The 13,846-nt window shown below is 43.7% G+C and overlaps 1 protein-coding gene across 1 annotated transcript in view; it reads left to right on the plus strand.

The window, feature by feature from the left end:
• Positions 1-13,846, plus strand: part of LOC130131292 (ATP-binding cassette sub-family C member 4-like) — a 65,793-nt gene that overhangs the window by 11,900 nt on the left and 40,047 nt on the right. Inside the window, exons 5-8 of the mRNA XM_056300927.1 lie at positions 1,914-2,003; positions 3,344-3,507; positions 4,942-5,067; positions 10,157-10,406. Coding sequence (XP_056156902.1) covers positions 1,914-2,003; positions 3,344-3,507; positions 4,942-5,067; positions 10,157-10,406 — 630 coding nt within the window. The remainder of the gene's footprint in view (positions 1-1,913; positions 2,004-3,343; positions 3,508-4,941; positions 5,068-10,156; positions 10,407-13,846) is intronic.

The following is a 13,846-nucleotide window of genomic DNA, read 5'->3' on the forward strand; positions in this document are numbered from 1 at the left end:
GCAAAATGTTGACTTTCTTTCTAGGGCAAATCATTCATTCATACTAGTGCAATTATATTCATACCAGTGCAATAACTACATTCATTCTAGTGCAATAATGACATTTATTCTAGTACATTTTTTTAAATTTTGATTTTGAGATAATTTATTGATCCCCTTTCGGGAATTACGCTCTGCATTTAACCCATCCTAGCTGTGTAGCTAGCAGCAGTAGGCAGCTGCCGTGCAGCGCCCGGGGACCAACTCCAGTTCGTCTTGTCATGCCTGAGTCAAGGGCACGGACAGGAGTATTCCACATGTACATGTGGAATACTCCTGTACAGGTGCATGTCTTTTTTTTTGTATATTTATTTAAGTACAAACTCACTATTTATATACTTTATTCATTATTTTAGAACCTGTGTTGTTGGCTGTGACTGGTTATTGTGGTTGTTTTTGTTCTGCTTTGTTTGCCTGTGTCTTTAATGCACCAATCAGGAGCAGCGCTCTTAATTTCACAACAATAAAGGCTGTGTGTGTGTGTGTGTGTGTGTGTGTGTGTGTGTGTGTGTGTGTGTGTGTGTGTGTGTGTGTGTGTGTGTGTGTGTGTGTGTGTGTGTGTGTGTGTGTGTGTGTGTGTGTGTCAGTATCGGGATCAGGTTAATTGGCCATTCAGGTTTGCACAAACATGGAATTTGACTTCGGTTTTGTGGCCATCACAGTGTATTTAACATGAGTGACTTTGACAAGTGCCAAATTATGATGGCTGGATGACTGGGTCAGAGCGTCTCCAAAATGGCAGGTCTTGTGGGGTGTTCCCGGTATGCAGTGGTCAGTACCTACCAAAAGTGGTCCAAGGAAGAACAACCGATGAACCAGCAACAGGGTCATGGGCGTCCAAGGCTCATTGATGGGGAGTGAAGGCTAGCCCATCTGGTCCGATCCCACAGAAGAGCTACTTTAGCTCAAATTGCTGAAAAAGTTAATGTAGGCTATGATAGACGGGTGTCAGAACACACAGTGCACCACGCCTTGCTGCGTAGCCACAGACTGGTCAGAGTGCCCATGGTGACCCCTGTGCACCACCAAAAGCACCTACAATGGGCACGTGAGCATCAGAACTGGACCGTGGAGCAATGGAAGAAGGTGGCTTGGTCTGATGAATCATGTTTTCTTTTACATCATGTGGACGGCTGGGTGTGTGTGCATTGTTTACATGGGAAAGAGACGGCACCAGGATGCACTGGGAAACCTTGGGTCCTGGCATTCATGTGGATATTACTTTGACACGTACCACCTACCTAAACACTATTACAGACCAGGTAGCCCCCTTCATGTCAACGGTATGCCATGATGGCTGCAGCCTCTTTCAGCAGGATAATGTGACCTGCCACTCTGCAAAAATTGTTCAGGAATGGTTTGAGGAACATGACAGAGTTCAAGGCGTTGCCTCAGCCTCCAAATTCCCCACATTTCTGTTCGATCGAGCATCTGTGGGATGTGCTGGAAAACAAGTCCAATCCATGGAGGCCCCACCTCACAGCTTACTTGCTGGACTTAAAGGATCTGCTGCTAACGTCTTGGTGACAGATACCAGAGGACACCTTCAGAGGTCTTGTGAACTCCATGCGTCAACAGATCATAACTGTTAGCTCAATATAGCTCAATCACATTTACTTTCATGTACATTTGCTTACATTTACCATGTACAGTCAGCAAGCAACTTGCGACTTTTTTCATCTGTGCCTAGCACCAGCCTAATGCAGAACATTCTAGTAGTCTAACGCCAGGAAGCAAAAATATCTTTATCATTTATCAGACGATTGACAAGGTTTTGGTGTGATTTGAGATTTTTTGCATACTCCATGCGTAACAATGAATGCTGTGTATGTGAGCATCACTGTGCCGCTGCTGATTTCTGTCTCCGTCTCTAGGCCCTGTCCCTCAGCAATGCGGCCATTAGGAAAACCACCACGGGCCAGATAGTCAACCTCCTGTCCAATGATGTGAACAAGTTCGATGAGGTATGCGAAGGTCGACTTGACATTGGCCAAAACCCCCCACAAATATTTTGGACACTCAAGAGAAGTATTTAAAAAAGTTCTCAAGGAAATCTTTGACCTTAATCTGATCATTTCATCACATTAAGTAGAGATGCACTGATCCACTTTTTTTTTTCAGTTCTGACCTGATTCCAATACCTGAATTTGGATATCTACCGATACAGAGCTCTTTTATATTGAATATTATTATTATTGTTGTTGTTGTTGTTGTTGTTATGTGTAAGGTTACATGAGGCTATAGTAAACCACACAGCACTTCTTATTAAAAGAGAGAAAAAAATGTACCAACACCGGGCTCGCCGGTTCGAATCCCCTGGTCGCTGCGCTAGCACCTCCTCTGGTCGGTCGGGGCGCCGGTTGGGGGGGGGGACTGGGGGGAATAGCGTGATCCTCCCACGTGCTATGTCCACCTGGCGAAACTCCTCACCGTCAGGTGAAAAGAAGCGGCTGGTGACTCCGCGTGTATGGGAGGAGGCATGTGGTAGTCTGCAGCCCTCCACGGAGCAGCGGAGGGGGCGGAGCAGCGACCGAGACGGCTCAGAAGAATGCAAAAAAAAAAAAAGAGTACTGATGAATTGTCTCTATGGTGAAATAAACTTGGTAAAAATTGATATGCTCTAGCTCGAGGCTTAAACTCGATAATGTCTTTGAGCTGAGCCGGCGCCGGGCCAGGTTCTGTTGGCTAAAGCGTCGGGTTTCTTTTTAATCAGTGGGGTCAGCACCTGCGGTGAAAAGCGCTGCGCTTCTCTGGCTCTCGCAGGTATTCCGTTTCTTAGCAGCGGGGCTGTAAGTACACCCCTGGAAAGGTCAGGAATTATAAAACCTCGCTCCCCTTGCCGGTTTTGGATTAAAGACGTCACGCTGCTTGTTGATGAGTGTTCCTCTGCTCGCCCTGTGGCGGGGAGCCACGGCGTACCCCTGCATACCGCGCCGCATTCAAGGCAATACACTTCTGGTGAGAACGGATTTTTCAGTGTGCCGTTTCAGACCTAAAAAGCTGGACGTATCGACTCCCTGTATGTCCTGTTTATGCTCCGAACTTCCTGTGGTAAGCTTGTCAGAGCAATCTGCACTTTGCTCTTAACTCACTCGGTTTATGTCTTGATGCGTGCTCAATAATCCAGGTATGAAACCCAAAGAAAGTTGAATCAGTTCATCTGCACACAAAAGTTTGGGGCTTTTGCACACACACACCAACTCTTGGAGGGGATTATTTCCTGCCCTGATTCTTTTTTACGTTCTGTGTGTGTGTGTGATCCTGATCATCACCTCACCACTTACTGATGTTGTGTTTGTTTCAGGTGACGATCTTTCTTCACTTCCTGTGGGTGGGGCCTCTCCAGGCAGCGGTAGTGGTTGGGCTCTTGTGGCTGGAGATCGGGCCCTCGTGTTTGGCGGGCATGGTGGTCCTCATTATCCTGATGCCTATGCAGACCATGTTTGGAAGGCTGTTCTCCAAGTTCAGGTAAAGCACCCCCCCCTCCACACACACACACACACGTTTCCTCACACTCTCTCATGTGGAATATAGGGTAAGGAGGGAATGAAAAAATGTCAACTTTGCATTTCCAAACTGAGCCAGAAGCTGATGCATTTCCAAATTGCAGACTAGCTGTTTTCCTCCCTATAAAGGTTTGAACATCGTCCCTCGAAAGTGCAGTGTCAAGCATGCATTTAACTTGCTGAGCACATTCGTAAAAAGATGTCCCCGAGTGGCTCTCGGAAATTGTCCTTTTTCAAACTTTGGCCTGCCGTGAGAGAAGTTGTAACTCGTGCTGCAAGTGCAAAGAGCACTGAGAAATGAGTTTCACAACAGGGTTGTAAATCAATTCCATTAAATGTTTCCTGTGGGCTGCTGTTGTAGAAAAATTCATACAAGAATCTTTTTAACTCATTTATTCAGAATTCCCCCCTGTGTAGAAGCCCGTCAGCCTGTGTTTTGTGTTGTTGGCCTTACAGTGAGTTTTAACAGACAGTAACTGTGTTCAGCCCCCTCTGCAGACTCTTACCATGCCTAACATTGCTGGAAAGATCCCTCTTAATAGAGCCCTCTTAGTAATTATAATACTCTTACTTGGGATGCTTCCGTAGCCGAATGGTCCCAACTGTCGCCGGTTCGATTCCAGCCAGCAATCTTTGTTGCATGTCTTACCCCTCTCTCGCTCTCTCTCTCTCTCTCTCTCTCTCTCTCTCTCTCTCTCTCTCTCTCTCTCTCTCTCTCTCTCTCTCTCTCTCTCTCTCTCTCTCTCCCACTTTCCTATCTGCCTCTTTGCATCACTGGCTAATGAAGGTGAAAATGCCCCAAAAAAAAATCTTGAAAAAAAAACAACAATGCTTTTACTCATTTGTAAATTTGTCATAATATTAACATATAACCATTATCATGTATTCATATATCAATATCAATATATATCAAATCAGGCAGTACAGTTGTGCAGTGGTTAGCGTGGTCGCCTCACAGCAAGAAGGTCCTGGGTTCGAACCCCAGGGTAGTCAACCTTGGGGGTTGTCCTCTGTGTGGAGTTTGAGTGTTCTGCCCGTGTCTGTGTGGTTTCCTCCGGGTGGTCCGGTTTCCCCCCACAGTCCAAAGACATGTAGGTCAGGTGAATCGGCCATAATAAATTGTGCCTAGGTGTGAATGTATTGGCCCAGTGATGGACTGGCGGCCTGTCCAGGGTGTCTCCCCGCCTGCCGCCCAGTGACTGCTGGGATAGGCTCCAGCATCCCCATGGGAAATTGGATAAGCAGCTTGGATAATGGAATGGAATGTATAAAGTCAAATCATTTATATACCTCAATTAGATTTTAAATTTTTGACACGATAACCTCTGACACACTTTGGTTCTTATTCTTCTGTGTAATACATATTGAGCACTAATTGTCGCCCTTCTTTTTGAAGGAGTAAAACGGCGAGTCTCACCGACAACAGAATACGCACCATGAACGAAGTTGTGTCTGGAATCAGGATCATCAAGATGTACGCCTGGGAGAAACCGTTTGCAGCCCTGGTCTCGGATGTCAGAAGGTAAAAGTCAGATGGTTTTCAGTGTTCACCGACCTTTTTCGTCTTTTCAGATGGTTGTCCCCTGGGCAAAGGAAAGAGAGGTTGAACTCAGTGCAAGCGTTTTTTACTACATATTTCCTGTTGTTGTGTCACTTCTTGCGCTGTACTCTGATGGCATAGATGAGCACCAAAAAGACGTTGCGTCCTTGCATCAGACTGAAAAAGTGAGGCTCACATTAACAACACTCCAAAATTGCTTGAAGCCTCAGTGTTGCAGCTGCCACCCCCCTGCCACAACATAGATCTGTGCAACATCTGATGGCACTCCATATCAGTCTGCATTTTCCCCTCCCTATGTCTTTGGGGGACACGCTCGAGACATCATGAAATTATTGTGGTAAAATTTCAGAGCAAGTGGATGCCGATGACAGAGAGCAGACAGTTTTCAGAGCGGAATTTTTCAACCGCAAAATATCGAGGAATGTGCCAAAATGATGATTTGATTGAATGGAATGAGCAGTAAGTCATTGCTTTGTCACAATAAATAGCTTGAACAAATAAGAAGTGTTGCATTGTGCACAGTAAACATGGCAGTCTGTTCACTGTTTAAACAGTATAAACTTGGTTTTTCTTTTGGCATTTTCTGCCTTTATTTGATAGTGATAGTTGGGAGAGAGAGAGAGACAGGAAAGGCAGGGGATGACATGCAGCAAAGGGCCTGGGCCGGATTGAACAAATAAGAAGTGTTGCATTGTGCACAGTAAACATGGCAGTCTGTTCACTGTTTAAACAGTATAAACTTGGTTTTTCTTTTGGCATTTTCCGCCTTTATTTGATAGTGATGGTGGAGAGAGAGAGAGACAGGAAAGGCAGGGGATGACATGCAGCAAAGGGCCTGGGCCGGATTGAACAAATAAGAAGTGTTGCATTGTGCACAGTAAACATGGCAGTCTGTTCACTGTTTAAACAGTATAAACTTGGTTTTTCTTTTGGCATTTTCCGCCTTTATTTGATAGTGATAGTGGAGAGAGAGAGAGACAGGAAAGGCAGGGGATGACATGCAGCAAAGGGCCTGGGCTGGATTCAAACCCGGGCCGCTGCGGTAAGGACTCAGCCTTATGTGATACAGGCTCTACCAGGTGAGCCACCGGGTTGCCCCCAACTTGTTTTGTCTTGAGTAACTGCAACTGGACTTACAATGTAGGACTTGAATTTCATATGTGAATGCCCTGTACTGTTCATTTCTTAACTTCGTTCTTCTCAAAAAAAGATTTGAAGAACACTCTTCATGAGAACATGACTATCGACGTGCCAGGCTTTGGTAACTAGCCGATGTGTTGGATCCTCAGGATTAGGGATGGGTGCTGAAACCCGGTATTAAACAGACACTGATGCTGAATTATTAAAGGCCATAGTATTGATAAGCTCTGACGTTAACGGTATTGGAGAAATTAAGAAAATACATTTCCTATTTATTTAGGCTACATAAACGTTATCTCCAGAAGAGAAACCTCTCTCTCAGAGCCTGTTGTATGTGTGAGCCAAAGGGCGGGGCCAGCGCTCTCTCTCTCTCTCTCTCTCTCTCTCTCTCTCTCTCTCTGACACACACACACACACACACACACACACACACAGAGCCTATTCTTAGTGACAATGGCGGCGAGAGAACTAAACGGTCCTAAGTCTGGTTATACTTCATTAGAGTCGATGCTGACAACGCTCACCGCCACATGTGCAACAAGTCTTTTGCACGGAAGGGAGGAAACACAACCCGTCTTTCAAAACATCCAGTGAAAGTGCATCAAATACAGGCGGAGAAATGCAGTTTTCAGCTGCCTAGCTCGTAGTTCATCCCTCCTTGCCCCATCCATCTCAGGTATGTTATGTATGCGAGCAGCCTGGAGCCCATATGGCGCTAACTAAATTATACAAGCATGGGTTAATGATTAAAAGTAACGCTCAGTCCAGACATGAGAAAATAATGCAGTGTTAATTCCGCTCTTAATTTTTGTTTTTTTCTTTCTTAAGAAAATAAAAAAAAGAACCGATAAGAGTACCGTTAAAGTACCGGATCGATGAGCAGTATCAGTAAGAGTAGTAGTACCGTTAACATCTTAATGATACCCATCCCTGCTCAGGGGGCATCCTTAGCGTACTCCTCACTGTCCCGGTGTTTAGACCCCTTTTGTAAAATGAGCACAAGTGTAATGTGTGATGCGAGGTATATGCATAGCGACAAATTCATTATCGTAATGACCAACGCATATCAACTGAAATGCTCAATTTGTTTAAAAGCACTGTGATAATTGTATGCAAGGTCCTGTACAGCTCAGTGATTGGTGGCCACCCGGAGTTGAAATGTACCTGTATGCACATATGGGGTTGCAAATTCCTCTAGACTATAAACTTCCACCAACTGCTTCTACTGGAGTACAGAAATATTTGCAAGAATTTCACCTCTGCACTAGTCTGAAAAGGTCCCCCCCTCCCCCCCAGTGCACTAGCAAGGCAGCAAGTTTGGCCTTTTTGTTATTTCACTGATAGGATCGAAGGGAATTGTCTCTTTGCTTTTAGAATTGTTTATGTTTTGCTGTGCAGACAGAAAAATACCACTGCATGACCCAACAAGCTGGTGCCAAGCGTTGAGCTTCAGATCAGATGTCAGCTGGCTATCCTTGTACAGTGCAGTGGGTAGGCGCCACCCTAAACGTGAGCACTACCTGAACAGGGCTGTCTTAAGGAAGAGTCACTGCTGTCTCAACAATTGACCTCTGGTTATATTGAACGGCTTAACATCAAAACTCCCTCATCACTGAGATGCAGTTAACACTAGGGCATATTCACAGCAAAAGCCATAGAGGACAGGGCATGTGCACACAGACTGCATCTCATAGTTGGTTAAAGTGAGGGCAGCATGGCATTCTGTGTGGTTGCTGGTGCAGAGGGAGGTGCAGGGAGTGACATTGTGAAGTCCCTGTGACCGTCTTCAACTGGCCCTGCAGAGTCGTACACATGGATTCTGTTTCCAATTTTCCTCACAGCATGCCAGAGGGCCTGTTTTTGCCTTTTCGCCCCTGGAAAAGATACATATTTACACACCCTTGTGGTTTAAAAACAGTACAACTCCTCTAGCAGAGTAGACAGGGCTCTAATAACACTGTCTTTACGGTCCTTGTGCCACTTTGTCAATAGGATTTCCAGGCTAGATGCCAGGCTGTACATGATCCTTTAACCTGCTCCCTTATGGCTCATTTGCCAAATAGTTAATAGTTGCTGATAAAGAGCTGCGTTGAACAAGAACTCCAAATTAGAAATGCAAGTCTCTGCTCTCTGTAAACTAGAATTGAGTTGAAATCACTAGGGAAGTAAACACCAACTACAAAAAAATCCCCAAAAGCCTACACCTGAAAATGTTTCTTTGCCTTAGCGAGGGTTAACCAAAAACATGAACCTCATGATATAGACATTATCATGGTTCACGAGAGCTGCAAAACACACCCTGTAGTGAATGTGCAAGCTATTGGTGCACACTAGCATATCCACTTTACTTTGACCTGGTAAGCTGAAGGTTAGTTTTGGTGAAGTACCTTTCATGTATATCTTTTATTGTCATCTGTCAAGTCTTATTTTCGGCTGGATCAGATCACCGGGCCAGCCCTGTGAACATGAATGTCCCTGAGCGACCATGTTAGAGTGACTGAGTGATCATGTTTACACCATTGGGCAACTGAATCACAAGATCAACGACGTCACTTCAGTTACGCAATTTGTTGGCCAACCAATGACATCACTGGTAAACATGGAAGTGAGACTTTCCCCATTGGACGTTGTGCTTTCAAAATGAATCATTGCAGCGGTTTCAGTTCATTGCGCATTTATTGCACGCTAACGAACAGAATATATTGCTGCTCGTGGATACCACTGTCACGCTAAGAGCGGAATATTTTGCTGCTCTGTCCACATCTGGCTACACACTTTAACAGTCCAGCATGGAGCAGAGTAGGAGAGACAACAGATCTCTATGCACTGAACATTTAATATCCAGGAATTGACTTTATAGACACTACCAAGGACTGTCCCTGTAACAAGTTGTCCAGCCATACTCTAGGTTTTGACCTGGTCTTGTTGTTTCTGTTAAGACATAGTGGAGACTGTTGTAACGTGGCTTTTGTTATTTTCTGCTACTGCTACATTGATCCAACTTTTCTAAGAAGGTCATTCATTCAGTTTCAGGTTAAGATTGGAACAAACCAATGGCAGGAAGAATGGGGAAGGATGAAAAGACACAACCAACAAGAGTCCAAAAATGTTTTTATAAGATGCCCAAAAAACCATTGGGGTTAAAGCCTTTAAATATGTAAAGATGAAACTCATTCTTTCTGACTGTCAGTCAGGTTAAACTGGTCAAGACATTCATGTTTATCTGTTTGCATATATTCATCAGAAGAGGTCATTCAAGGTGCTGCAGAGAGATTAAAAAGTGTTAAAATGAACTGGACCGTTGAATTGAGAAGGTACTTGTGTTCATTGTTAGGATTTAAAAAGAAGTGTAAAACTACTTGGAAAGGTAATAAACATCCATCCATCCATTATCCGAACCGCTTATCCTGCTCTCAGGGTCGCGGGGATGCTGGAGCCTATCCCAGCAGTCATTGGGCACCAGTTGGGGAGACACCCTGGACAGGCTGCCAGGCCACCTTTTTTTTCCACCAAAGTTAGTACATATATGCAAGTTTTTTAAATGCGGGAAAACCCGCTAAAAATAGGCGATTGACTCCTTTCCCCTTGCCAGTAGGCGAGTATGCCTTTGTGTTTTGTTTTTTATTCCCACGTTCGACATCACGAACGCACCGGAAAAGGGGCGAAAATTCGGTGTCTACCCCGACTGTCATGTTTCCATCACTGTCAGTTGGAGCTGGAGCTAATAAAGACACGTGCCTACTGCAGAGTCATTTGTCCCAGGAATGAATGCCGACTGTCATCTTTCCCACTAAAGACAAAACCCAGATGTTAGTGGGTGTTTGGGTTTTTTTTTGTCCAGTGGGAAAGGGGCTTAGTAAACTCTTATGGAATTGGATTTAACTTTTGCGCACTCCTTTTATCTCTTTAGGAAGGAGATCTCCAAAATTATGAAAAGCTCCTATCTGCGGGGGCTGAACATGGCCTCCTTCTTCTCAGCCAGCAAGATCATCATCTTCATCACTTTCACTCTCTACGTTCTCCTGGGAAACCCCATCTCCGCCAGCCGCGTCTTTGTGACAGTGTCGTTGTACACGGCCGTGCGGCTCACAGTCACCCTGTTCTTCCCCGCCGCCATTGAGAAGCTGTTCGAGTGCCGTGTCAGCGTCAGCAGGATAAAGGTAAAGATATGCTTTGTGTTTAGCCTCAAGTTTGTGTCATCAGGAGTATATAACTTAAGTTCACGTAGACATCGAGGATGCTTGCTGTTGGCATGTGTTGTTGATCTTAATGATTGAATGGGTTGATACTGGCATTTACTTAGCCTGGGGATTAGAACGATCATTTCAGACAAAACCAGCCCTGAGTAACATGAAGCCATTGTTAATGCATTTTTGAAACCACGTGTCATCACTAAGTGTCGGCCCTAAGTCTAATGGTGAATAGCCTACATTTGCGTGCAGGCTTCAAACAGTGTTATCTGCCTTCCATCCATCCATTATCCAAACCCCTTATCCTGCTGTCAGGGTCGCGGGAATGCTGGAGCCTATCCCAGCAGTCATTGGGCGGCAGACACCCTGGACAGGTCGCCAGGCCTTACCTGACTATAACAAAGGGTGTGTTGACTGTTAATTTGCTCAAGCCTGCATGTGTGGAGGCGTTGTGCTCAGTGTTGTTTGAGTTTTCACATGCACCGGAGCATTACCTAACCTAGATGCAAACTAAGTTTCTTTTTCACAGCTGGCTGCTGTCGTTTGTAGTGGGGATGACTATTATGTCAGTGGTTCCACAGTGAAAACCCAAACAGGAATAAAAGGCTCTCTTAACTGGTTATGGCGTTGTTACTGGTTATGGAACTAGCAGTTCTAGTTTACAGTGGTCTGGGATCAATCCGACTACAGCCAACCATTTTTTTGCGAGGTTTGACGACCACGACTTCTCTGCAGTGCATGAAAGTACTCATGTCACTGTCTCAGAGTAGTCCTGAAATGTGTAGTCCACCTATTGCCGTTAGTGTTCATGAAATCCATCAACAGTTCAAATCTCTTAAAGTCAACAAGGCAGCTGGTCCTGATGGTGTTTATCCACTCACAGTCTGTGCTGATCAGTTGTGCTTTGCTTTTCAGTAACTTTTTAATATGTCTCTGTCTTCATCTAAAATTCCAGTAATGTGGAAAAAAATCATGCACTGTTCCTATTCCAAAGAAACCCAGTGCTTGTGAGCTGAATCATCTTAGGCCTATGGCCTTAACTTCCCACATTATGGAATAAGGAATCAGGAATACTTTGTCATTTCACTTCATGTACTTGTGTTCATAAGATTAAACGAAATATTATTTCTCCCAGCCCACAGCAGTGAAACACAAAGACAAAAACACATCCAAAAACTACAAGAACACATATATGCAAACTGGAACACATATATCTAAACTAGAACACACGTATCCAAACTAGAACACATATATCCAAACTAGAACACATAGTATATCCAAACTAAGAACACATATATCCAAACTAATAACACATATATCCAAACTAAGAACACATATATCCCAACTAGAACACATGTATCCAAACTAGAACACATATATCCAAACTAAGAACACATATATCCAAACCAAGTACACATATATGCAAACTAAGAACACATAGTATATCCAAACTAAGAACACATGTATCCAAACTAGAACACATATATCCCAACTAGAACACATATATCCAAGCTAGAACGCATATATCCCAACTAGAACGCATATATCCTAACTAGAACACATATATCCTAACTAGAACACATATATCCAAACTAGAACACATATATCCAAACTAGAACGCATATATCCCAACTAGAACACATATATCCCAACTAGAACACATATATCCTAACTAGAACACATATATCCAAACTAGAACACATGTATCCAAACGAAGAACACATATATCCAAAGTAGAACACATATATCCAAATTAAACACATATATCCAAACTAAGCAACAACAACAACAAAAAAATCACTGAGAATTATGAAATTTATGAAATGCTTTGAAAGGGTTGTTCTTGGACATCTTGGTACACACACAGGTCACAATATTTCAGGATCCTTTGCAGTTTGCAGACAGGAAGAAAGTGGGAGTGGATAATGCATTATAATATATTTGCTACAGAGCATCTACAGTCACTTGGAAACTGCAGCAAGTTCTGTCAGAACACAGCAGTTCCCAACTTGTCATTGCATTACTCATGTTTTCTTACCCATCAAGAGTCAGAGAAAGCAGAAAAGATGATTTTACTGTCCGTGGTTATGTTAAAGGATGCTAAAGGATTATTTCAATTCAAGTGACATTTTGAACAACATTCTCCACACAGTGTTCATCTCTCTTAAGTAACATCTCACATTACGGACTACGCTGTTCACACTTGAGTTGCACAAAAAAAAATCCCTCACGTGCCTTCTATGCTAAAGACAGAGAGCCATGCACCATTGTGTATTTACTAACAGAGTGACATCATGGGGGCTATTAACCCTGGGATATCTGCAAGGGCTTTTATCTTAAATGGATGACTAGAGAAATTAGAAGTTAAAAAGTTTTTTCTCACATTCTTAGTTGGTTGATTTGTTGGTTAGTTTTTTGAAAATGTTTTTTTACCAATCAGTTTTATTCATTTATCTGTTTATCGGCCCAACACACGTTTACAGTACATATCAAGTTACGCAGCTCAAAACTGTCAAGAGCAAATGAAAGGAGAGTCGGACAAAACAAAGTGGCGAGGGAGGGGGCGATGCAGAGGTTTTCCATGATCGGCTGCACCGAGCTCTCTGGCTGAGATCAGAGTTCAAGTCGCTAAGCTCCGCTCAGTGTCTACGCCACAGGTTTCCATGGTGGCTGTGTTGCTAGCAAAACACCCCCCAGACTCCCGGCCCGCCATCTCCGCTCCCTCCTCATAATCTTATGCAAGGTGCAAACACCGAAAGTAGGTGTCACCTCCCTAAAGGTGCAGGTGGCGTCTATATAGGCTGTCACCGGTTTAATTTTAGTCCTGCAGACCTTCCAGTTTGTTTCTGGATGACAGAGTGTGAAACATTACCGCTTGCCTCCGTCAACTTGTTTCCACTAGCTGCAGCAACAGTTGACATGTGACTCACTTCCCACATTGTTTAATATTATTCTTATCCTGTGACTCATCATAAAGTTAAATTGTCTGTCATGTAATATTCACGCCATCACGGTTGATCATTATATTTTCAGTTTTAAATAGTACAAAGATGGTAAAATATAGATTATTCTGTAGCAACTTCATGTCGATACTAACCCTTCAATCCAATAGTTATTGCTCTCATGCAAAGGGTATGGCATTTTGTTTTATGTATGAAATGTGCTAGATGAGGTTGTCTGAGTAATTGATCGATGAAGGTGGCATTGTGGTTAAAGCCGTTCGGTTGCCTGATAGGAAAACTGTTCTGTGTTTATTCAGAGGCCCTCTGAGTGGATTTTGCAAGGTTCCTCATTTTTGTGTGTTCTCTTCATATTTGAGTGCCCCTTATGTTTACATGGGTGTCCACCTGCAGTCTAAGGATGCTATAGGTAAACGGAAGACTGAAGTGTTAAAATAAATCTAAAATATT

The sequence above is a fragment of the Lampris incognitus genome, chromosome 21, assembly GCF_029633865.1.
Source record: "Lampris incognitus isolate fLamInc1 chromosome 21, fLamInc1.hap2, whole genome shotgun sequence".
Taxonomy (NCBI): Eukaryota; Metazoa; Chordata; class Actinopteri; order Lampriformes; family Lampridae; genus Lampris; species Lampris incognitus.